Source organism: Chelonoidis abingdonii, chromosome 17, assembly GCF_003597395.2.
Source record: "Chelonoidis abingdonii isolate Lonesome George chromosome 17, CheloAbing_2.0, whole genome shotgun sequence".
NCBI classification, from domain to species: Eukaryota; Metazoa; Chordata; order Testudines; family Testudinidae; genus Chelonoidis; species Chelonoidis abingdonii.
This window is the reverse complement of record NC_133785.1, coordinates 15,337,118-15,363,830: the sequence shown is the minus strand read 5'-3', so window position 1 is coordinate 15,363,830 and position 26,713 is coordinate 15,337,118. Positions and strand designations below refer to the sequence as shown.

Below are 26,713 nucleotides of genomic sequence, written 5' to 3'. Positions count from 1 at the left end.
GCATTCCCAATCTGGTTTCTTTTTTCTCTTCTCTGACAGGGGTTCTGAGTTAGGAGCTGACTCAGTAATCTGTCACTTGGATCCCCACCACTATAGGTTAATTGGGATCTAAGTGGAAGACCAATTAACAAACAGGGTCACAGCTGAAGGGCTAATTAGAGGGAAAAACAATCCTAGCAGCTGGTAGCAGATACATAGAAAGGAAGGAAACCTTGGAAAGGGTGGAGGTGTAGAACATGAAGGAAGACAGACCTGGTTGTTCTTAGTACTGCTTCCTTTTCCCTTAGTAGGAGGGGAGCTGACTAGGACTTGTACATATATAAATAGTACTATAGGTATGGCCTGATAGAACACTATAATAAAGAATAGTGGTGGGGAAGGTGGCTGGAGTGTGTGGGTCTGTACCTAAGGCAAGAGAGACTCCCAGGGGACCACCCTGCAACATACTTGGGGGCTTCTTCTGGACCTGTGTCTCTCATCTGTGCAGGAAGCCAAAGAGGGAGCCAGTGCAAGGGTCAATGATCTGGGAAGTGGAAGAAATTCTGCAATGGAGTACTCCATACAGTTTTTTTCAACAGTCCTACCAACCAAAGCAGCAGGCCCAGTGTGGCAGGCAGACCAACAGAATGTTCTCCAGGACTTTATCAAGGAACACATGGCCATACAGCATGCGATACTGCAGAATCTGGTGAGTCCTGTGACCGGGGTTAACAATAGAGCCCAGGGAACTGGATATTGTAAAGTGGCTCCAAAAAATGACCTTCAGGCCTTTCACCAAACTTTTGAGAGGATGGCTTTAAGTTCTGGTTGGGATAAGGCATCATGGGCTTTGCAAGTGGCTCCTTATCTGATGGGTGAAGCATCCCTAAGTGAAGAACATGCCATCGCAGATAGAATGGTTCTGTTGTCAGAAAGATCCCAACAGAAATTCAGGATGGCGAAAAACAGAGAGGCTGTCAAGACTGGGCTACTAGCTGGTTGTTACCCCCAGAGAGCCACAGAGTGGAGGAAGTGATGGATGTCTGATCATAAGAAGACCTTGAAGGAACTATTCTGTGGTGGGGAGTATATGGGTGAACAGGCATCAATCCTCCACACTGGACAGTGTGGGGAAGCTGACTGAAAAATTCTTAGAGGCTGACCTACCCAGAAAGACAGTCCATCTCTTGCTGGGACAGGAGATGAGAAAGAAGTTGGTAGATGCTCAGCCAGGAAAAGGGACTGAGACAAGGAGAGAGAAGTACAAAGGGCCCTCATACTCTGCCAGAAGAGGGATGGTGTGTTACCAAATGTCAGTGGCCACGACCCATAGAAAGCATTTGTGTATGGACTGCAAGTTGGTGGGCTTTTGTTCTGTGAGACATGATGAAACTCCAGTAGATGTTACCTGGGAGGCTAGTAAGGTTAGAATGTATACATGGGGAAAGGAGACATTCCTCTTGGACGTCAAGAGAGTGCTTATATGGAAGGTGGGAGTGGTGAAGGCTTTACCCCATACAGTTGTGTTGAGTCTGAACTAGAAACCCTTCCCAGTGAGAGAGAGGAAACTCCAAGGAGATCACAGGGTCAGTTATGGAATGTGGAAAAGGAGCTAGAAGAAGGGGGCTGTCAGACAGAAATAAAAAAAACCCAGACAGGGAGAGAGAAGTCAGGAAGGTCAACAAGAGAGAGTGAGTCTGGTAGAGGAGGGAGGAAAACAAAGGTATAACAGGGGCTGATGACTGAGACCTCCAGGGATATAGCTGATAAAACAAGGGTTTCCTGAGGAGTCCCAAGAATGGACCAGAGCAAAAATGAGATGTCAGGGACAGAAAAAAGTGTCAGGGAGAGTGAAGAGAACCTAGAATTAGAGGTAGAGAAGCAACAAATTAGAGGGAAGGTCAGATTGTCTTCATGCCAAGAGCATTCTACTGACAGGCAGAGACTGAATTGTGGGGAAATCCCCACCCACAGTTGGGTTTTGTTTTTTTTTGGGTGGGTGGAAAACAGAAGACATTTATTGAGGATCTGTGAATAAACCTAAAGACGGAGTCCCACAAAAATCAAAGAATGGTGATAAAGGCAGAGCTCAGCCCAAAAAGAAAAGAGCATTTGGAAGAAGATGGGGAGGTGTGTGACAGGTTCTGAGTCAGGAGCTGACTCAGTAGCCTGTCACTGAAATCCCCACCAGTATAGGTCAATTGGGATCTAAGTGGAAGACCCATTACCAAGTAGGGCCACAGCTGAAGGGCTTATCAGAGGAGAGAAGCAACCCTAGCAGCTGGGAAGAGGTAAATCAAGAGGAAAGAAACCCTGGGAATGCAGAACTTGAAGGAAGGCAGAGCTGATCTTTTTCCCCAGAAGAGGGGAGCTGACTGGGATGCATATATATGTAAATAGTACTAGAAGTGATGGCCTGATAGAACACCATAATTAAGTACAGTGGTGGTGAAGGTGGCCTGAGTGAGTGTGGTCTGTATGGAAGAAAAGAGACTCACAGGGGACCGCCCCATGACACCCTCTTCTTCTAAAAGGGAAAACTCTGTTTAAAAAAAATAAACCACCTTCGCACCCTACCAGTCCCCTTCATACATTATATTAGGCACACCCCAAACACTTATTAATTCCTTAGAATTTGCAAATCTCCATTAATCTTTCTATACTTGCTGCCAAGCCCAAAATATAAATTTCTAGTTAAATAAACAAAAAATAATTCAATGGAATTTCCCAACCCACTTGAGGGCTGGAGGTTAGTGACTGTGCACCTACTCAAGTTTCTTTATTGCAACAAATATCTAATCTATTTAAACTAAAAGGCACACTATGGCCGTATATTTTTACTAAAAATAATAATTTTTGCCGTAACTATAGTGCTAAGAAATGTACAGTGTCCTTGATCTTCATTTCTAGTAGTAATGTTTGACATCTGGGAACAAACTGAAATGTCTTGGTATGTGTTAGCCTAAGGACCTCTCAATACCAATTGGCAAAGGTTCCTGTCAGGCCTGACAAACTCACTACACCTAACACTTTGCTCTTATAGTATATTTATCTATTAAAAATACCATGTGAGTTCTTAAATGAAAGCCAGGATCATGCTAGTCCTTAATATCATTGTGAAATGTATGTACTGACTTACTTTTAATATACATAACTTTAAATATATGTCCCTATAGTTTGTTTCACAATGTTACTCGCTAGCACAGGTGAAAAACCAGTTTTGCCAGACAAAGGGATGTATAATCACATGGCTACATAGGTTCATATGTAGTTTAAGCATTGTAAGCAAAACACAATGGGAGCTACACTTGCATTTCAAGACATCTTGACTCTGGGGTCAATACAATGAGTGTTGGTTAATATAAAGAGAAGCAAAAAGCCATTTAGTTATCGACTGGCTGAGGAAACACCTTGAAGGGGGTGAGGTGTATTCATGAAAATTTGGATCTTGTTTTTTTGTCTGAAAACCAGCAGCTTTGTCTTAGAATCCCTGGGAGAAAATGTATCAGAGGGGTAGCCGTGTTAGTCTGGACCTGTAAAAGCAGCAGAGAATCCTGTGGCACCTTATAGACTAACAGACGTTTTGGAGCGTGAGCTTTTGTGGGTGAATACCCACTTCGTCAGACGCAGGAGAAAATGGTTATATTTCCTGTTTTATAAAGTAGATTAATAAGTGTTACTAGTTCTGTTTCCACCCACTAGCCGTACTCAGTATCTCTCTCTCTCTGTTTGATCATAAGTTTGATTTTTCACTATACATTTCAATTCTGTGGTGTTATAAATGCCCTGATTTTGAGTTGTATCGGTCAAGCTGTGTGTATTTGGCTCCTCTGGGGATGGTGAACCTAATAATTATGCTGAATGTCCAGTGACAGAGGCTGGACACTATAGGGAGCATTTTGAGGACTAAGGGGTTGGTGTATACTTAGCACTAACTTGCACAGAGAGGGGAGGTCCGCAGAGACCTGGAAGTAAGTGCTTGTGGAGCAAAATTAGAGGGTGTTTGTTTGAGGGAGCTAAAACATAGCAGGGACAGACAAGACTACTCCACCCTAAGGGCATGTAGTGATGAGGTACCTGACTACCCTAACAGTGTGAGATCTGGATATACAACTACTTTTATGCATGTTTTGCAAGGAGGAATTGTGGAAGGTTTTGTGAATTATTAAACAAAACGATTTTGTACCCTAACTCCAAAATCACTAGCAGCAATTTTCTAGTATCCTTGCTAACTCTTTAGGGCCTCAATTCATAAGATATTAAGCGTGTACTTAAGCATGAGAGTAATTCATAGATTCTAGGACTGGAAGGGACCTTGAGAGGTCATCAAGTCCAGTCCCCTGCCCTCATGGCAGGACCAAATACTGTCTAGACCATCCCTGATAGACATTTATCTAACCTACTCTTAAATATCTCCAGAGATGGAGATTCCACAACCTCCCTAGGCAATTTATTCCAGTGTTTAACTACCCTGACAGTTAGGAACTTTTTCCTAATGTCCAACCTAAATCTCCCTTGCTGCAGTTTAAGCCCATTGCTTCTTGTTCTATCATTAGAGGCTAAGGTGAACAAGTTTTCTCCCTCCTCCTGATGACACCCTTTTAGATACCTGAAAACTGCTATCATGTCCCCTCTCAGTCTTCTCTTTTCCAAACTAAACAAACCCAATTCTTTCAGCCTTCCTTCATAGGTCATGTTCTCTAGACCTTTAATCATTCTTGTTGCTCTTCTCTGGATCCTCTCCAATTTCTCCACATCTTTCTTGAAATGCGGTGCCCAGAACTGGATACAATACTCCAGTTGAGGCCTAACCAGTGCAGAGTAGAGTGGAAGAATGACTTCTCGTGTCTTGCTCACAACACACCTGTTAATGCATCCCAAAATCATGTTTGCCTTTTTTTGCAACAGCATCGCATTCCACTGAAGTTAATGGGAATACTCATGTGTTTAAAGTGAGGTATATGTTTAAGTACCTTGCTGAACTGGGTCCTAATTTGTTTACTCACATGACCGAGTGCCACACACTGTAGTCAGATCCATATTAATTTGTTATAAGATATGTAACAGACTATGGCAAGCACCCTAGGTAATCAATACAGTTAATTTGGGCAACAGGCTGGTAATACTCCTATGCAGTACTTGTGAACCATGAAGGCACATAAGAAAGGAAGGCATGCCTAGACTTAGGAGTATCACATCTCGTCCAGTGTTAGGCCTTGTCTATGCTACACAGTTTTGTCAGCAAAAGGTGGCTTTTGTCGACAAAACAGTGGAGGTGCAAGCACGACAATGCTCCTCCTGCCAGCAAACTCCTGCTGTGTCAACAAAATAAAACCACCTCAATGAGAAGTGTAGAGCTTTTTGCGGCAAAGTTAGATTGACACAACATCAATATAGACACTGTATTTGTTACGTTGCTGCTCACTGTTTTAAATTATAGAGCCCTGTATCCAGCAACACAGCCCTGTATCTCCGTATCCCTCTAAGCCCAAGAAGTTTTCAAACTGCTCAGTGTGGAGAGTTCACATAGCTACTGCCCAGCTGAGCAGAGCATGCCAGCTCCAGCAGCAAACACACTCCTGCCTGGACTGCTGGGGAAGAGGTGGCTCTCCTAGGTCTGTGGGGAGAGAAGGCTGTGGGAGAACTCTTAGGAAATCATAGAATCAAAACATTAACTTGGAATCCTGCTTGCACTGGGTCTGCAGCAGCAGGCAGGCTGCTGCTGTGCGGGAGGGAAGGGGCAAGAAGAAGAAGAGACTGCTGTACACAGGAGGGAGGTGGGGGCTGATGTCGGAGTATCCCCTTCGCCCTGCTGGTGTACCAATCTCTGCTGAGCTGGGATGGGGAGACACCAGCTGGCTGTGCACCAGCTTTTGCCTCAGGAGCGGTTGCTTTGGTGGGTTTCTTTTGTAAGCATTCAGCAATGTCAGTTTGTTTATATTACAGAGTGCCACTTTTTTTAAAGTGATTTTAAATGTTACTTTTCATGCACATACAGTAATCATTACAAGGTTCAGAGCACAGTACAAACAAACAAGGCCAGGCTCAGCGCACTACAGTAACACACATTACTGTGGCTCAACGTTAATATGCTCCTTCAAGGCATCCCCGCAGCCGAATAGCCCCTTGCTGGGCTTCTGTTATAGTCTTGTGATCTTAAGGCACAGCACAATACTGAAGAGCAGATCCATACTTTCTGACAGAGGTGGCTGGGTTGCTGGTTATGAAGGCAGTTGAAAAGCAGAAGGGTGGATAAAAATCAATGATTTTTTTTGATAAAAAAACCTACCTAAAGCAACAAAGAGTCCTGTGGCACCTTACAGACGCATCTGACAAAGTGGGTATTCACCCACGAAACTTATGCTCCAATACGTCTGTTAGTTTATAAGGTGCCACAGGACTCTTTGTTGCTTTTTACAGATTCAGACTAACACGGCTACCCCTCTGATACCTAAAGATAGTTTTAATTAAGATACATTATAGCTCAAAGATATCACATCATGGAATAGGGATTATAAATTCTAATTCTATAGTATGAGACAATATATTCATGTAATGTTTAAGAAAAGTTTTGTAAATGAGTTCCAGTAGTTCATGGATTAGGGACCCAATCTTAAGGGGTTCCAGGGGCTTCTGTACAGATTATTTAGGTTAATTTTTCTATCTACCCACTGGGACTCAGTGCTCAGTCTAGAAGATACCATCAGATGTTTAGGATTAGGGATGTTTTGCAGTTTTCAAACTGTGGATTTGTGTTTCCAGAGATAACATGCTTTTTAACAGCAAAAATGTTTTTAAATAAATAAATAAATAATAGAGGTGAGAAATAAGACTTCAACACTATTGTCCCTCTGTAAATGTGTGTACATAGAGTCAATCCCTTACCTCTCTAAAAGTGCAAAGTTTCAAAAAGTTCAATGAATAGAAGATTGTTGGGGGCGGAACTACACTCTGCCCCCACTATATCAAGAACTGGCCAAATGTGATGACAGTTTGTGGACAAAATCATGAAAAAACAGATGGCACTCTTACAGCCAAAATTCTCAACATTGGGCTTAAGAGAAACGTTGAACACATGCTGAATACCCTGAAGCCTATTTCTGTAGCCTTGAACAAAATGCAAGGAAATAGCTGTTTTATTGCTGACACTGTTGAAATTTGGAAGGAACTGAGTGAGATCTTAAAGAGAAATGTGCAATGACAGAGTTAAATTACAAGCATTAAAAAAATGAACGGGACCAGCACTATCTCCAGCTCATTTTCTTGCAAATATTCTCAATACTCAGTACCAGGGTCAAACCCTAACTGCTGAAGAAGAGTAGGAGGATATGACATGGACATCCAGCAGTCATCTCTCCATAATGCCAACTTTAATAAACTTCAGAGCGAAGGGTACACCATTCAAGAAATATATGGTTGCCGCGGATGTTTTAAAGAAAATCACACCAGTCAATTGGTGGAAGTCATTTAAGCACTTGGATTCAGACATTGTTGAAGTGATGATCTCACTTTTAACAGTAGCAGCTTCTTCTGCCAATGTAGAAAGAATATTTTCTTTCTTTGAACTAATTCATTCCAAACTGAGAAATCATTTGGGACCAGAAAAAGCAGGAAAGCTTGTTTTTCTTATCCAGATTATGAACAAACAGGAAAATGAAGGTGAAGACGACCGAGTTAGCTGCAGAAGCCAATATTTTAAGTTTCTCATGTTGACCTGGCTGACATAAATGAAACTGTTTTTTGAAAAACAAAAATTAAGTCTAACTATTTTAGTTAAACAATTTTTCCAAAAACAAACCTAATTTTAAAAAACTTGAATGTTTAACTAAATTCAAAAATTTATATGCTTATTTTGTTAAAATATTTTGTTTGTTATTGAAGAAAAAAATCCAGAAAACATAACGTTATTTTAGTTAAATAAAACAATTTAAATGTCTGTCTGGTGATGTTCTCCTCCTAATACAGCATGGCAAGAAAATCCTCCAAATATTAATGATTAATTGGAGATAGTTCACCTCCCAGTGAGTTCATAAACATCTGATTCAATTACCTTTGGTAAATGAAATAGCCAAACAATCATTCACTTTGTGATATAGCTGTACAACTAATCTGAAAAGTTTCCAAAATAAATCCCCTTAAAAATGTATAGTGTGTACCTTCTAAAAATGAAACCTACATCTATCTCTGAGTTGTAAAGAATATGTATTAAGGTTATAACAACCAACAAGACTGCACTTTTATGAAGAAATCCATGATTAAATCGAGTCTTCCTGACTAGTGATTTAAATCAAATCCACCCTGAAAAACAGCTGGCAATCTCATAGGATGCTCATGGAACAATGGGACTGAGAACCCTTCATCATGTGATGCTGTACCTGCCCCCATGAGTAGGGTCCTACCAAATTCACGGTCCATTTTGGTCAATTTCACAGTTATAGAATTTTAAAAATCATAAATTGCATGACTTCAGCTATTTAAATCTGAAATTTCACAGTGGTCTAATTGTGGGGATCCTGACCCAAAGAGGAGTTAGGGGGAGTCACATGGTTATTATAAGGGAGGTTGCAGTACTGTTACCCTTACTTCTGTGCTGCTGCTAGTGACCGCACTGCCTTCAGAGCTGGGCAGCTGGAGAATGGTAGCTGTTGGCTAGGAGCCCAGCAGCAGCAGTGCAGAAGTAAGGATAGCATGGTATGGTATTGCCACCCTTACTTCTGCATTGCTGCTGGTGGGATGCTGCCTTCAGAGCTGGGTGCCCAGCTAACAGTTGCTGCTCTCCAGCTGCTCAGCTCTGAAGGGAGTGCAGAAAGAGTGGCAATACAGCAACCCCCTTAAAATAACCTTGTGACTCTCCCCCAACTCCACAACTCCCTTTTGGGTCAGGACCCTGAATTTGAGAAATGCTGATCTCTCCCAGTGAAATCTGTATAGTATAGGGTAAAAGCACACATAAGACCAGATTTCAGGGAGGGAGATCAGATTTCACAGTCTGTGACACGTTTTGTGACACATTTTTCATGGCTGTGAATTTGGTAGGGTCCTACCCATGAGGCATTGCAAACCTTTCCCAAAGCACCCTGCAGCTAGTTGCACAGTGGGATAGCTACCCACAGTGCACTGCTCTGTCGATGCAAAAGCTGCTGTTGTGGATATGCTCCACTGACACAAGGACCATAGTGTGGACATGCAACAGCGGTTTAATTACAGCAGCGGCTGTACGTCGTCATAACTTGCACTGACAAAACTCTCTAATCCTGACAAGACCTTAGTTTCCCTATTGCAGCTATTTTATTTACTCTTGATACTCTAATCTGTCTAAGCAGTCACTTCTAGTTTTACTCTGTGCTGCATAAACAAGATTTGCCTCTACCGATAGCCTGAGCTAATGAAGGAGCTATTCCACGATTTTTTTCCGCTTATAGAACATGATATCCTACTAAATCATATTATTTTTTGGAATTTATACCTGTCTGCACAGCAGTATCTTTCCGAGGAGAGGTTTTTACATCTTGATGCATCTTACTGCTCACTTCATCAGAACAATGATCATGACTTACATTTGAAAGGCCAGTATGATAACTCTCACATATTTTATCATCTAAAAAGGAAGAAACATGTGACTTAAGTTAGCAATTTTCTATTAATGGTCTATATAAATCACACTATCAGGTTAACCTTATCCCTGTAGTTTAATTATTAGTGCTTCTGGGTTCTAGTCCTGACTCTGCAATTGTCTCACAGTGTGACCTTGGCCACATCTCTTAGCCCTTCTGGGGAAGATCTTCAAAAGAAATTACGGGACTTAGGGGTGCAAGTCCCTATGAAAGCCAAAACAGTTGTACTTGTGCTCCTGAAAATCTTCACCGGTGTCTTTCTTCCATTATAAAAGATGGATAATGCTGCTTGGTGTTTGAGGCTTGATTAACATTATATATGTTAAGCTTTTTGAGGTACTTGACTGAAAGGAGTTTAAAAGGATAAAAGTTTTGTTCAGTTTCTGAAGCCAAGGAACAATGTCTAGACTGACAGGATGTTTTTTCTCAAAAATAGGATCCACAGCTCATGCAACCCCCTCCCCCCCGCCAAAATAAAATAAAATATATTAAAGTTTGGCACTTGCCGCCGCCACCACCACCACTACCCTCAAGATTCTTCTGCAGTTTTGAAATGTCATGTCCTTTTTGAGCCAACTCTCGAATACGTTGTTCCTGTTTTAATCTCTGAGCCTGTTCTTGTGCTCTCTGCATTGTCTGATAGAGCTCATTTGTTTTAAGAGTCATGATTTCCTATCATAAAAAGGGAGAGAAATGCATGAGATCATTTAGTCTGAGAATAAAATAAACAGGACTGCATAATCTCCTTATAAATTTACATCTATTCATAATTTTTACATTTGGGTATTTTTTTAAGTGAGCAAAAGAAATAATAGAGATGCAAAGATCTTTATGTGAGGCTGAGAGCTTAGTGCCAGCACTGTAGCAGCACAAAGAGCTAGACTACGTTGTGATCCTGTGTATCATGTTCCTTGTAAGGAACCAAAGCAGCATGTATTAGAAAACTGTGCACTCTATACTTATGGAAGAGAAACAGCAAGTCATCCCCAAACAGAGATGCTTCTTCACACTTTTAAGGCTCTGTGGGTTTAAGGTGCAGGAAATAGAGCCAGGTAACAGCTCCTCTCAGCACATTACAGATTTCAGAGTGGAAAGAAGTGCTGGAGTTCTGGTCTCCTCTGTGGCTCTTAGTGCATGTTGATAAGGGGGGAATGGGGGACATCTGATGGCAATAAGTTTCCTGAAGGAGCTGTGCTGCTTGAGGGAGACAAGTTCACTAACGCAGGTCATCTGTACAGGATCTCACTCCTTAAGATCTATAGGAATGCCTCTGATTTCCTTGCAGAATCTGGAGCCCTATGTGGCTTGAGATATACCTGCACAATGCTTTCCTTGAACCCCACATCTCCTCCAAAAGAGGAGAATAACTCAAGTTATGTGGCTCAAAACATCAGCTAAATAATTTATCTTAATTTTATTCCTTCCACACATTTGTCCATAGGGGGTACGGATGGGGCCCCTAGAATACTAAATTTGAATCCACCAATGGGTGAGAAGGCTTCTGCCCCCGGAAGATTAAAATAAAATGTACATGGAGTGTTTTGTGTGGTAGTCTCAAAAAGTATTTTAGTATCTCCAGAATGTGTCACTGATTTTTTGACATGACATTACTAAAATTTATTGGGGGGGGGAGGGACTTCAGCCCTGACATGATCCATCTAGTCAAGTGTATTACATAACATTTGTGGGGTGTCTCAGAAGCATCAAGCTACAGACCAATAGTCCAGTTAGGTATTCTCAGATGGTATTGGAGTTCAAAGCAGTTTTTGCTGTTTTAACTAAAAAAATTAAAAATCCTATTTTGGGTATAAAACATTGCCTAAAACTTTATCTTCCCAAGCTTTATTTAAAACTATTTGAGGTTTCTGTCCATCTTGGTGTCTTTTCATGAAAATTGCCTGGACCTCAAACCACCCACCAAAAAAAACCCCCACAATCAACCCCTCAAACTAGTGAGTACCTAAAATGAATTTTGTTGGTGAGGAGAGAGATTTCAGTTTAATGCATGTGAAGTTAATAAGTTCATATTTTTTAATTATGGAAAAATAGGTGGACAATGTCCTTTCTAAAGTGAAAAAAGCTTGAGGTTGTGTAGGGGGGAGTAAGGCAATACTTTTCCATCACGATAGGGTGGCATTAGTGCTGACTTAATTTTCTAGGCTTTCTAGTTTAATCAAAAACGGTGGGTAATATTTCTGAATCAATCCCGTGGGTTCTGTCACTTCTTCCATTCAAATATTAAAAACTATTAATTTGTGTTAACAGAAGTGTGGCAAAATCCCCTACACTGCTTCAAAAAATCTCAAGATTTTTTACCTTAACTGTAGTAACAAATAGAATTTCAACACTACTCTTGCCTCATGCATTAGATAATAGCATTATTTACTACTTATTTCTGAGTCTCTTAGGCATTGGCAGTTCTATTGTGCAAGTAAATGACATTGTTCAAAGTAAAGGCTTAACACCCACTTCCTTTTGTTTTTGTTTGAGCATATCTTCTTCAAACTGTTTTTGCATCAGTTCTCGTTCTCGTGCTAAGCGGTGTTCTTCTTCTTGTTCTTCCCATTTTCTTTGCTCTTCCTCCAGCTGCTTCTTTCTTCGCTTTTCCTCTACTTGAGCCATTATAGCTTTCTAGTGATGTCAAAATCATAATAAAATTTAGTAAAATTAACACTTAGTATGCATAATATAAAATGTATTACATAACTTCATGTCTCATTCATTCATATATATAAATAAAAATAGAAAATATGTAATTTGTATTCTGATTCCATAAAAATCCAGTTCAATAAGAAAGATATTATTTTCCGTGCCACACAAAATAAATGAAACTTAGCTCTCTGGCAGGTAAACCTATTCAGCAGAAAGTATGGCAAAGAAAAATACAATTTTTAAAAAGTCTCACAGGGTGTGGGAGGATGTACACACATAAGCCTGAATCGTATCACATTGATTACTTTTTATAGACTTCAATTTTCCTGGGGGGATAATAAGGTATCTCATATACTTTGATCCATCTGTTTGGCCTGGAAGGTGTTATAATGGTATTGTACAGTATATTATGACTCCAGCCAGATACAATAAATCATACTGCTTTCGCAGTGGATGTAAATATAATGAGGGGGCTTTGTGTAAATGAGAATATGGACCATACTGTTTTAAACAGCTGCTGACTAGGAACTATAATATCAGTCCAGCTAAGCTATGCCGTGGGTTAGAGGGAAGGGGCACACACGTCCTATTAGATGCTTAAGGATGTGTCCTATTTTTCTGAGGCATCAGTGTAAGAATAGACGTTCTAAAAGCACTTGACAAACATTAATTATGCCTTACACATTACTGCTGTAAGTGACACACATCTGGTTAACCAGTGTAATCTGGTGAAGGAAAAGTCACAGTTTCTATTCCCTTGAGCAATGTGTACTGGCACCTGCCCTAGTCACATCACCACACGTACCCTCATTCATTCTTCCCACGTAGGCTGTGTCAGATTAACTCATGATTGTACCTGATGTTCTAACTGTTTCTGCCGCCTCCTGTCTCTTTCCTCAATTTGTGCAGGATCCAAGAGAGCTGTCATTGACCGGAGAAAACTATGAAGAGAATCATTTAAATGTTTTTCCATTAAAAAAAAAATTCCAGAGTTTTTAATTTAATCTGAAATATCAGCAAGATTTAAATGTAAGACTTGTGTCAAAATATGTACCTTTCATTCACTGTCATAGGTTTGCACTACAATAAATACAGTAACTCCTCATTTAACATCATCCTGATTAATGCTGTTTTGTTGTTACTTTGTTGATCTATTAGAGAACATGCTCATTTAAAGTTGCACAATGCTCCCTGATAACATCCTTTGGAAGCTGCCTGCTATGTCCACTGCTTGCAGGAAGAGCAGCCTTTTGGAGCTAGTTGGTGGGGGCTTGGAACCAGAGTAGACCGGCAGCCCCCTGTCAGCTCCCTGTGCACCACCTGCCCAGCAGGCTATCAAATGCCGGTCAGTTCAGGTGTCCCTCCCCACACTGCCATGTGCTGGTCCTGCCCTCTGCCTTAGAGCTGCTCCTGAGAGCCTCCTGCTTGCTGTGGTGGGAGTGGGAACAGGGGTGCTGATGTCAGGGTGTCAACCTCCCCCTGCACCCCATCTCCACAGAGCAAGGGGGGACACCACAGGGCTCAGGACGGAAGGAGCTTGCTGGCAGCAGCCACTGTCTCAACTTGCTGATCTACTTAAAAAGGCTTACTTAGAGTGGGGTCAGCTTAAAGGGGCAATGCATCTCTCTCTCTCTCTCACACACACACACACACACACACACACACACACACACACACACACACACACACACATCTCCTGGCAGCCTTGCAATGCTGGAGCTGACCATGCTTTACAGGGGCGCTCAACATGCATCTCTCTCTCTCTCCCGACACACACACACACACACACACACACCCACACACACACACACACACACACACACACACAGCGCCTCTTTCGTTTGTTTGCGGTTTCACTATGGCACACACAGCACACAGCACAGGCACTAGCCAACACCCACGCCGCACATCCACATTTTATCATGGGAGGATGGGGGCGAGCACACACACACACATCCACACACACACACACACACACACACACACACACACACACACACACACACACAGTCTCTGTCTCACAAACACATGCACCCCCAGGCACTTTGAAAAGTGGAGAGAGTGGTGCACGCCAGTGGGATAGCGTGGGTTCATCATCGCATTCAGTTTCCGCAGGGAATATTTGCAACCACTGCCATGCATCGATTGTGTCTCCTCCTTCCATTCATGCTGCCTTGTAGAGTGTGAGACTACATTAACAATATTCAGGGCTTAGCTGAGTGCTAGTTCATCATTTAGCAGCAACGCATTCCCTGGGAAATATCCCACTCTCTTCCACCCTCTGACTCTACCACTTCACCAAGCTTCACAATCATCATTGCTGTGTACCAAATTAAACCGTTTGTTTAAAACTTATACTGTGTGTAAGTCTTTTGTCTGGTGGGAAAAAATTTTCCTGGAACCTAACCCCTCCATTTACATTAATTCTTATGGGAAAACTGGATTTGCTTAACATTGTTTCACTTAAAGTAGCATTTTTCAGGAACGTATCTACAACATTAAACAAGGAGTTACTGTAATGAAATTGAACATAATGTTATTTCCAGTAAATTTTACTAGTGAATAATTGAAATTTCTTTTTCAGTAGGGAACCATACAAATTCCTGAAGAGAGGAGTAAATACTAAATTTAATACCACTTCAAAGACTTACTAACTTCTAAAGATATTCCAGAAATGAATTGATTGGGAAGACTACTGTAATTGAGACGTGCACTCACCTGGCTTTTTGACTTTGTTCCAAAGTAGTGTTCTCAACAGTTTTTTCTACATTCTCCACCTTTGAATGTATGAGATGGCCTAAAGCTGCAGGTGTAAAAGGATGAACAGCAGCAGTCAGGGCCTGACATTCGGGGGACAGGCAAAGAATTTCAGGCTGAGTGGTGTATGTTCCATTTATGGGGTGTTGTGGATTAGCACGAGGGTAGTTCTTTAAAGAATCAAAATGCACTGCCCATCTCTCATGCTCCTCAGCCTAAACAGATATGAAGCAATAAAAAAAATGGAAATATACTCAGACTGTCATATGAAGTACTTTTAACTAAATATTTTGATAAAAGCTAAACAGCAGGATTTGCGTTTTTAAAGCTCTATTATGGTGCTGTGCCACATAGTAGTTAATTCTAGAAATAGGAAAACTGGGTTCATATGAAAGTGACCTGACCTGAAGCAGACCAAATTAAAACCAAATCTTTTTGGTGAAAAATCACTTACAATGCATTGAAACTTGCAATGGCAAGACTCAAAAACTAGCAAGTGAAAAAGTTAAATTTGTCAAGAATCTTTCAGTCTTGTATAAAATAAGTTAATACTAGTACAGGATTTTCCATACAGCTTTCTCTGCAACCTTATCTTGATGTATATTATTTTTCATGCTGTCCATTAGTCCTACAAGCTGCTCAGCTTATTGCTTACCACTCTAGTCACTCATCTATGCAACTTTGTCTTGCTCCCCAGATAGACTCATAGGTCAGAAGGGACCAACATGATCATCTAGTCTGACCTCCTGCACAAAGCAGGCCACAGAACCCTACCCATCCACTTCTTTAAAACCCCTAACCTATGTCTGAGTTATTGAAGTCTTCAAATTGTGGTTTGAAGACCTCAAGCAGAGAATCCACCAGCAAGTGACCCATGCCCCACGCTGCCCACGCCTGCAGTGGGAAGGCGAAAAACCTCCAGAGCGTCAGCCCAATCTGCGATCACGCCGCCCGCGCCCCGCTCTGCCCTGCCCATCCGAGGAAGCCAATCTGCCCTGGAGGAAAATTCCTTCCCGACCCCAAATACGGCGATCAGCTAAACCCTGAGCATGTGGGCAAGGCTCCCCATCCAGCAGTCAAGAAAGAATTCTCTGCAGTAACTCTGATCCCATCCCATCCAACATCCCATCGCAGACCATTAAGCAGACTTATCTGCTGATAATCCAAGGACAATTGCCAAAATTAAACTATCCTATCACATCTCTAGCAGCATGAATGAGTAGCAGGAGCAAGTTCTTTTGGGTGACAGAAAGCTTTTCTTAAACATTTTTTGTGGGCACATATCAGAGCAAGTGTTCGTATCCCCTCTCACCAGCCCACATCCATCCCCCAGCACTTTCACTCTGGGACAGCAGTCGGCATGCTAGGTGCAGGGATCTTCACTACTATGAATTCTCTTCCTTCCCCCTAATTTCTCACCCAGGCAGTAGACCCTGCTCAGAAACACTGCCTCAACAACAAGAGGTGTTCCATGTATGAAGTCCTTGCAGGGAGGGTCTTTCAGTCTCCTCCACAAACATGCACTTTAACGAATCACAAAGATCCTGGCCACAGGCGCTGGTACATCGTTCATTGTGCTGTCTGAGGTTTTTGAGGAAGAGGTATCTTCTTCCCTCCCACATAACCACCTAGAGATTTTTTTTTTATTTTTTTTTGGCCCTAGTCTGTCAAATGGGCATTCTGACATGACACCCACACAAGCCAAAGGAACCAAGGTTTCCCCTGTGGGTCCTCTCTATTATGGGTGTGTATATATACAGTTTTCGCATTTGACTCTCCTAACTTCCAGAAGGAATTGCCTTTTTGGAAGAATTGGGGGGGGGAATGTTCCATTAGTATTTGCCTTCTGAAGAAAAGAAACTAGCACATCTCATATAAAATCTTGCACGGGGTCAGTTCCGAGAAGCATAAATCCTCTTCTCTGGCAGAAAATGTTTTAGTCTTATATTAAAGAGCCAAGAAAAGCAAGGAGTGCAGGGGAAAAAAAGGAAATTTGAAAAAAATTAATCAATCCTCCTCCCACTGTTCCTTGAGTTTCTTGTCCCCTAAGGGAGGTAAGCTGTCTGACTCAGATGAAGACCTACAGCAGGGTATTTGGGGAAAGAATTTTTCTTTTATAAGTCTTTTGGTGTAATGTACACATATGAGCTGACTTAGAATGGACTCTTTGTTCCCTTTACTGTCAAAGTACTAGAATGCTACTTCTGCTGTTACTGGCTGGTTGTTTAGCTATGTCATAAAGACTTGGCGTAAACTCCTGGTCCTACTGAAGTAAATGGGAATTTTACCACTGAATTCGAATGGGCAAGGATTTCACCTTTGATTTTTCAGAGGTACCTGATGCCCACAACTCCCACCAAAATCAATAGGAGTTGTGGATGCTTATTATCAGGCCTGGTCTACACTACGCGTTTAAACCGATTTTAGCAGCATTAAACCAATTTAACGGCGCACCCGTCCACACTACGAGGCCCTTTATATCGATATAAAGGGCTCTTTAAATCGGTTTCTGTACTCCTCCCCAACAAGAAGAGTAGCGCTAAAATCGGTATTACCATATCAGATTAGGGTTAGTGTGGCCGCAAATCGACGGTATGGGCCTCCGGGCGGTATCCCACAGTGCACCCCACTGTGACCGCACTCTGGACAGCAATCTGAACTCAGATGCATGTGGCCAGGTAAACAGGAAAGCCCACGAACTTTTTTGAATACATTTCCTGTTTGCCTAGTGTGGAGCTCTGATCAGCACGGGTGGCGATGCAGTCAGTCCCAAATCCAAAAGAGCTGAGGACCATACGGGAGATACTGGATCTGATCGCTGGGGGGTATGGGACAGACAAATCTGTTCTATCAGAAGCTCGGTACAGAAGACGAAATGCCAAAGCATTTGAAAAATCTCCAGGCTACACAGTGCTGCGTGACAAGCGTAACGGAAAGCCAAAGAATCAAATGGATGCTCACGGTTTGGAGGGAGGAGAGGGGTACTACTGAGGACTCCAGCTATCCCACAGTCCACAGCAGTCTCCAAAATATATTTACATTCTTTGGCTGAGCTTCCCAATGCCTGTAGGTTCAAACACATTGTCCAGCGTGGTTTCAGGGTATAGCTCGACAATTTACTCCCTCCTCCCACCACGTGAAAGAAAAGGGAAAGAAATCGTTTCTTGATTTCTTTCAATGTCACCCTATGTTCTACTTGAATGCTGGTGGTAGTGCCGATGCTGCGGAGTGAAGAGGTATGCAGTAATCCGCTTCTCTCCCTCCCGGTGGCAAGATGGTGCAGTAGGACTGCTAGCCGTCCTTGTCATCAGCCCGTGAGTGCTCCTGGCTGGCCTCAGGTGAGGCTGGTCGGGGGAGCCTGGGTAAAAATAGGTATGATTCCTGGTCATTCCCAGTAGATGGTACAGAACGGCTGGTAACCATCATCATAGCAAACTGGGGCTGAGCTCCATCAGCCCCCTCCCTTTCCTGTGTAAAGAAAAGATTCTGTACTGCCTGGACTATCATAGCAGTGGGATGCTGGGCTCCTCTCCCCTGCACCGCTTAATGTCCTGCCTGGACTGTCATAGCAGTGGAAGGCTGCCTCCCCCTCATTTTATCTCACTATAACAAGTCACTGTTTCTTATTCCTGCATTCTTTCTAACTTCATGACACAAATGGGGGGGACACTGCCACGGTAGCCAGGAAGGTTGGGGAGGAGGGAAGCAACGGTGGGGTTGTTGCAGGGTCACCCCCCATGAATGGCATGCAGCTCATCATTTCTGCGGGATCTGACACGGAACAGCTGTGCTCTCTGATACACTGGTTCTCTAGTACACTTGCCCATATTCTAGGTAGGACTGACTATTTTTAGAAACCATAAAGGAGGGATTGACTCAGGGAGTCATTCCCATTTTTTGCCTTTGTGCGCCCCCGCGGCCAGGGGCACCGCTATGATAGCATGCAAGACCTCAGCCAGGACATCCATGATACCCGGCAGCAGACAGTACAGAACGACAGATAACCATCTCTGCTATCATGCAAAAGCAAACGAATGCTGCTGTGTAGCGCTGCAGTAGAACCCCTCTGTCAGCGGCATCCAGTACACACATACGGGTGACAGTAAAAAAAAAAGCTGAACGGGCTCCATGGTTGCCGTGCTATGGCATTCTGCCAGGGCAATCCAGGGAAAAAGGGCGCGAAATGATTGTCTGCCGTTGTTTTCCCGGAGGAAGGAATGAGTGACAACATTTACCCAGAACCACCCGCGACAATGATTTTTGCCTCATCAGGCACTGGGATCTCAACCCAGAATTCCAAGGGACGGGGGGAGGACTGCGGGAACTATGGAATAGCTACGGAATAGCTACCCACAGTGCAACGCTCCGGAAATCGACGCTAGCCTCGGACCATGGACGCACACCGCCGAACTAATGTGCTTAGTGTGGCCGCGTGCACTCGACTCTATACAATCTGTTTTACAAAACCAGTTTATGTAAAATCGGACTAATCCCATAGTGTGGACGTACCCTCAGGCATTCAGAGTTGGTGTGATCTACAATTTGTTGATAGACTTCCACTTTAGCAGAATTGAGAGTTTAAAAAACAGACCTTTTCTTATTCCAAATCACCCCTCTAAATTACAGCTACCTTTGATAAATTACGTTTTTCCTCTATTTTTCGTAGTTTAGCCTCTTCCTTTTGTTTGTCCAGATCTAGAAGCCACATCTTCTGTTGTTCTCGTTTCATGGCACTAAAGGGGTGCTCCACTGGTGTAGCTTCCTGAAATAACACAGATACTGGTCTTTTACCTGCAGCAGAGAAACTGCCTGCCTCTCTTCAGCCCCCATTTCTCATTTTTAAGTAGTACTGCCATTCACGAATACCTGCATTACTTCACATACTGCTATTCTATCTGGCATAAAGTAACAGTCATTTTCAATACAGTCTGGCCCAAATTAATTTTCCCATCAAGGTCTTCAGAATGTTCACTATAAAATGCAGCTGATAAACTCTCTGTTCATCTTTATTTCTATTGATATCCTCAGCACTAGTTAATTTCTACATGTTTGCTAGATTTTATTTAAGCTCCTAATTTTCCTTCATTTTTGTATTACGAGCTACATACAGGGATTGGCTCACGAATCAAGTACTTTCCTTGATATCAATCCTGTTAACATCAGCTCTAAAAATAATCTACTAAAAATGCACGATTTCATAGAAACACCTCATAACATCAATATCCTTGTAAACAGTGGATTCAAATGAAGCAATAAAAATGATAGAGGGAATAAAGTTTGGAACAGGCTTGCTTAATGCAGATATACACCCACAATAGTAAATTCTTCTTAGAGACAAGATACTACATGCAACTTAGTCTTACCCCTAACACAAATGCTGTACGAATGGCAGCTGGCAAGTCAGGAGAACTGAAACTAGACGACTGAGCAGTTGGTCCACTCGAAACACTGGGTGCAACTTCACTAGCCTCTGTGACCAAAGTGGTTCTAAAAATGTGGTTTTCCTCAGTAGCAATGCTCAAATCAGCTGGAAATGTCATCTGCAAATAATAGTGTCTTGGTGATTTAAAATACTCAATTTAACTTTTTTGGGTTGATTGTTTCAATATAAAACACATTTTTAAAAGTATTTTTAAATAAATTGTATTTTAGGTTTGTTCAAGCTGTAGTTCATAGAAACTTCTACCAAAAATATGTAATGTACATGCAATTACCACTGTCCAACACATCAGGAGGAAAAAAAGTTAAATAAATCCCAATTCTTGAGGTCCAAGATGGACAACTTTCCAAGGATTCTGAATGCTACATAGGAAAGCAATAGCCTACTTATGCCATAATGCTGATAGATGCTACAGCCTGGAGAATTCTGCTTGGCAGGGTCCAATGAAATGGATAGCATGAAACCCAGTCCACCCCGGTTATGTTCCCAAGAGAATGCCATTATCACTTATTTATCAGGTTTAAACCTCCGAAAAAGTCATGCTTCCTAAGTCAAGACATATTATGTACCACATCCTTCGATAAGATTAAGATAGAGCGACTGAATTTGTTTTCCTTTCTATTAGTAGAGGATCCATCCCACTCAGACTCTCAAACTAAATATTGATTTAGATATATAGATTCTTATAGTTGAATTTGTCTTTAATCTAATTGGTTCTACATACTGTACTTGCACAGGAGGGCAAATGTGTTAAACACCAAAATTAATGAACAACCTAAGTATTGCTTGACTGATCATAACTATACTGTTTTAGTTTTCCCAAACCACAGAACAATGAAAGAGGAAAAAGTCAACAAATTAAGAATAAAGGTTAATAAGAAACACCAGAATGAACAAAGTACAGAGGTAGGAATTAAATGATAGTTACAGTATGAACAAAGCTGTAAATTATAGGCAATAGGCAAAGTATGAGGCTAAGAGGCCAATTTCACTCGACAAGAAGCTCTACATAGGGTTTCTGTGGGAACATTGAGGGTGTCTAATGCAAGACAGACCAGAGAGAGTGGACATGGGATCACTGAAGCCACTTCCCCCGACCCCACCTCCACCCACACAGTAAGGGCTTCATATTAGGGTCCTTCAGGGCTCTGTTAAGACATATAAAGATCTCTGTTACCGTTTTTCTACTAGGGAGAGGAAAGGGAATCTACATGTGCACAGCCTAGTAACATGACTTATATGTTGGGATTTATCCTTAAATGCAAATTTTGCAAGTAATCAGTGGATACACATTGAAAACAAGCTCTTACAGAGCAATTTTGAAGTATGAACAAAATATAGGACTATAAAAAACTAAAATCAATTTGTTCTCTAAGACACACATTGCTTTTATTGAATGGTTCCTTGCTAGCCTTACGTTAGCTTGATTAACTGGCTTCAGTTTTTCCAAATGGGTTTTATCACCATCACCATCCGTTTTCTCCCAATGGTAGTACTTCATCTGTCGCTCCAAACTTTCTTTTAATTTCTTCTTTAAAGCTATCTGTTCATCTTTAAAACAATTTTTTTAGAATAAGTAAATATAAATAATTGCAATTTCAAAAAAGAGTAATATGTGATGTGGTCATATAAAAACATATTGTAAGCCACTTAAGACGGTAATTGGGCTTTGCCTGATTAGTCTTTCTAACCAGATGTTTGTTCTAAGTGTTGAAAGGCTCTGCCTATGAGAAATATGGCTGCAGAGGATGTGGAAACAGTAGGCAACTGGGAAATCTTTACTGGGAGAGGATAAAACTAAGGACTATTTATATTATATTTATCAAAAATATTGTCTCTGTTGATTAAGAAATACCACAGATCCTGAATTCTCCTCATTTCATTGTTAGTTTTGTGCCAGTATGACTATACTGAAACCAGTAAGTTACACCACTTTAGAACTGATGTATCAGTGTGCAGGATCAAACCCAGAAATATGGTGGGAGATTTTGGAGGGGTTTTTGTTCAGACTATTTACATCCAGGTTAAACAAAATCTGCTCTATAGGAATTAATGGCTTCATTATTCCATTAGGAATTTCCAGTAATCTTAGATGATCTTATTCTCCTGAAAACACTGATTCAAAAGACAAATATCAATAGTTATGTTTTAAAAAAAAGCTTACACCACAATGGTGTTCAGAATTTGGATGCCACGACTGAGTATAACATCTCCTACAAGTCTACTTAAAATGGGGGAAGGGACCAAATTCATATCCCTTTCTACAGCTTTCCCTCTCCTTACCAAAACAGTGTTTGCTTTTTACCTGACAACTCTGCAGTAGTAGTTGAAAACCTGTGGATCAGTGCTATGCTACACCCCTTTGAGCCAACTAGGGTGCAGCAAAAGAACCAAAGGGCAGGCCTCAGGAGAATATCTGCAGCACAGAGAGCCTCAGTGCTGTTATTGCTGGAGGTCCACATCCAAGAAGCATTCTCCAGATAGGACCAGACTAGAGGAGGAAGGAGGTGTGTTAAGAACAAGGAGGGGGAATGATTGGGATGGACCAGTGCCCTGATCATTCTGTGACCATGCCAAGACCCACAAAAGCTACTGCAAAAGGAGTGAAAGGTATGTAAAATGCCTTAGCCTGCTCTAAGGGCTCCACTAGCCATGTATATGCTGCATAGGGAAGACAAGTCATAAGGTGACTCCTGTCAGTTCCTGCCCTAGTGTAGGCACCAGTGTAAGGATGAATATATCTTTATCTACATGCATGTAAATTTTGTCTGAAACAAAACAAGGAAAGATTTTAAAAAATAAAAAGCTATTTTAGCCAAGTCTAATTAGAAGCTCAACCAAATGTTTTTTTACAAACAGAAAAAACATAAACTGATAGAGAATATTTAAAATGCTTTTAAACTTTAGTCATATCAATAGATTTAAACCTTAATAACTAGAAAAAAATTGAAGCTTTGTCTATATTAAGTGACCAGTGCTACAACATAATACTTTGCTTAATAGAAATATGGAAAATTATATTTTAATGCATACCCAGCTCCTTCTTCCACTGGGACTTCTTTGCATCTAACAAAATTTTATCCTCTTCTCTTTCACCTAGGGTACTAAACATGTCAGCTGGTTTCCATGAATTCTTACTGAAGAAAAAAACAAAATTAATTTATTTTTAAAAGTCATTAATAGCTAATTTTAAGTTTAACATAGGTACAAGAATTAAAAAATTATTTTGGTTGATTAATTAACAGATCTACATACATAACTTTCTGTTCAGTCTGCTCAGATGCTGCTTGTTTTCTGCTTGAGGCATAATTATTTTCATTTGGAACAGATGAATTTTCATCAGCTTTTTGGAGTAATCCTATAATGTTCTCCTCTTGTGGGGCCTGATTAGCAGCAGTGCTACTATCGGAGTTTTTGTTTTGGCCTACAAAGTAAAATGTACGTTAATAAATATTGCACTAGATTGTCAATCCACATTGTATACAATCGTTTATATGAACAGTAGAACCTGGCTAATTCAAATTAGTGGAAGCTCACGTGAACACTACTAAGTACTGCACCTCAGAAGGGGTGCACATACAGGGGAGTGACATTAAGCAATGGAAGAACTTCCCTTGAGCTCTGTCTCCTTGAGGTATAATGATTTCTAGACCTCCTGCTGGCTAGATGCAATGCCACATAACTTCAACACAGTGCAGTGCCTAAAATGATTCAATTCTGCACTAAATGTTGATGCCGTTGTTTGCAATTTTGCTTTCCAAGAGTCTACTTAGAATATTCTTAAGTAACCTAATTATTTTAAGGGCACAAACTCTGGTAAATGTGTTTGCAGTAAGATGTTACCTTGTGCATCAGGGAATGTGATAGGAAGGATGGCACTGTGGTTAAGGAATTGGACTAGAACTGAGGAGACCTTGGTTCAGTCGTCCTACAAATTACTTTGTGACTTTGGGCAAGTGTCATAAATAGATAGGTAAGGTAAGGGTTAATTTTCTTTTACTGTAAAGGGGTTACATAGGGAACCAAACACCTGACCAGAGGACCAATCAGGAAACAGGATTTTCAAAAGGAAGGGTGGGAACCTCTGCACGTTTTTGGCTTTTTTCTGGGTCTTTTTGTTTTCCTCGGCTGTGAGAAAGCAAGCTTTCCTTCTAACTCCCTCTTCTTTCAAATCTTCTCCTAAACCTCTGTGAGTACAAAAAGGAAACAAAGTAATTCGGCTGTGATGAGCTTTGTGTTGTATTTACAGGTGTGTTGATTTGCTGGACTGGTTTAAACGGGGCTATCTTTTAAATCAGACTGTTTATTCATATTTTCTTATAAGCAAGAGCCTGTATTGAGTTTCTTAATGCAAGATTATTGTTTTGTATTTTCTTTCTTTTTATATAAAGTTCTTTTTTAAAACCTGGCTGAGGTTTTTGGGGTTTCTCTGGTGAGGCTACAGGAAGGGGGGTTGGAAAATCTCTTTATATTAGCTTTACTAGATTTGAATGCATCGCCTCAGGGGGAGGGTGATTTCCCTCTTTGTTTTGCCTTCAAGGAGTTAAGTACTGCATCGCCCAGGCTCATCCAGGGAAAAGGGAGGGGGAAGCGGGGGAGCAGATAACGAGGAGACAAGGGGGAAGAGCTTGTTTTCCCGTTGAGATAGGGAGACCCAAGGGATTTGGGTTCTTGGGGTCCCCCCAGGGAAGGGTTGGGGAGACCAGAGAGAGAGAAAGGGAGTCAGGCCCTGTAAATTCCTGGCTGGTGGCAGCGAGAATAGATTCAAGCTAGGTATAAGCTTGGGGAAGGTGCACAGTAAACACTCAGATTTTGTACGCTAAAGTCCAGATCTGAGACAGACGTTTAGTACAGCAAGTCCCTTAATCCTTCTGTGACTGTTCTGCAACTATAAAGCAAGGATAAATATTGCTTCCTTTCTCCCAAACCCTTTTTTTTCTTTCTGAAACTGTAAGCTTATGTGGGATAGGAACTGTTTATTAATACGCATATGAACAGCATCTATTACAATATCCCTGATCTTGGCTGGGACCTCACAGTGCTACTGTGATATGCATAATACTAATAACAAGGTGTCATTAAAATGATCTGAAAACTAATCTTAACATGCTAGGAGATTCTAAACGCATGTCTCAAAAGAGAGTCAAAATCTTTAAGTTGTACCTCTTTCAAAAACAAACTTTTTTTACAAAGTGTCTCAAGAGGGTACACTCTTCAGACATGGAACACTAACTCTTTTCAACCTATTTATTTAGGCCCAGGTTATACCGATTTCATAATGTAATAAGCAGAGAAACTAAAATCAATGGTGGATGCTGTTTTTAGGGACAACAGATGAAAGATGTCTGTTCTTGCAGGGGCACAGAGGGGATTAAACAACTTCCAATAGCTTTAAAAGCAGTTATCTCCATCACTCTTCCTTGCTCTAAACACAAAAGTAGACCTCTAAAAAATAATCATTTGTAGAAAACATAGAATACATAAAGTGATTGGGTGCTTTTTTCCCCAGAAATATAGGCAAGAGTATTCAGATAAAAAAAAATACCTTAAATGTACAAAAATATCGAAGACAATATTTAAAATAGAAAATAAAGCAGTATGCAATAATAGTTAGTTTGAACTGATTTGCCAGCTGCTCCATTTCACAGCTAAACTAAACCTAAACTAGAATTATTTACATACCATTGCTTCACATAATCAAGAGTTCCTAATGACATATTTGAAAATATTGACCCAGATCTGAGATTGATTTCAATTAGAGCTATAGTTATGACAGTATTGATAGCTAAAATACAATCCCATATGTAACAATTCAGTGTAAAATATAGATACTGTGTTCATTCCAAAAAACAATAAAAAAACAACCTTGGCTTTTATATTTCCTCTGATAAACCATTAGACCAATTTTTTCATAATCTCAATCTTAACATACATTTTGTAAAAGCAACTATGGCTACAAAATTAAGGAGCTGATGCTGCAGCAATCCACAGCTGGAACTTTAGGGGAAGTTATAGGGCTTATAACTCCCACTAAAGGGCTTATAGGATCAGGACCTAAATTTCAGAGATGAGATCATCTTGCATGAGCGCGCGGGTGCACACTCACCCATCCCCTACATGCAGGTTAAGAATAACTTTCATTGGCATTAATGGGAGTTATTCATATCCTGTGTGGTCAAACTGGACTTCTGACTTCCAAGTATAATTCTGATTAATGTAGCAGGTACTCAGGAAATGTCTGAATGAAACAAGAAAATTGATTTCCTCTTCC

General features: G+C 41.1%; 1 protein-coding gene across 1 annotated transcript in view; it reads right to left on the bottom strand.

Annotated features, from left to right (window-relative positions):
• The window catches only part of CCDC66 (coiled-coil domain containing 66), a 74,228-nt gene that overhangs the window by 36,844 nt on the left and 10,671 nt on the right, over positions 1 to 26,713 (bottom strand). The window contains exons 5-14 of the mRNA XM_032798824.2: positions 23,698 to 23,866; positions 23,476 to 23,579; positions 21,860 to 21,993; positions 20,366 to 20,542; positions 19,633 to 19,764; positions 14,964 to 15,217; positions 13,102 to 13,186; positions 12,063 to 12,224; positions 10,100 to 10,265; positions 9,446 to 9,577 (exon numbers count right to left, since the gene is read on the bottom strand). Of these exons, the coding sequence (XP_032654715.1) occupies positions 9,446 to 9,577; positions 10,100 to 10,265; positions 12,063 to 12,224; positions 13,102 to 13,186; positions 14,964 to 15,217; positions 19,633 to 19,764; positions 20,366 to 20,542; positions 21,860 to 21,993; positions 23,476 to 23,579; positions 23,698 to 23,866 (1,515 nt within the window). The remainder of the gene's footprint in view (positions 1 to 9,445; positions 9,578 to 10,099; positions 10,266 to 12,062; positions 12,225 to 13,101; positions 13,187 to 14,963; positions 15,218 to 19,632; positions 19,765 to 20,365; positions 20,543 to 21,859; positions 21,994 to 23,475; positions 23,580 to 23,697; positions 23,867 to 26,713) is intronic.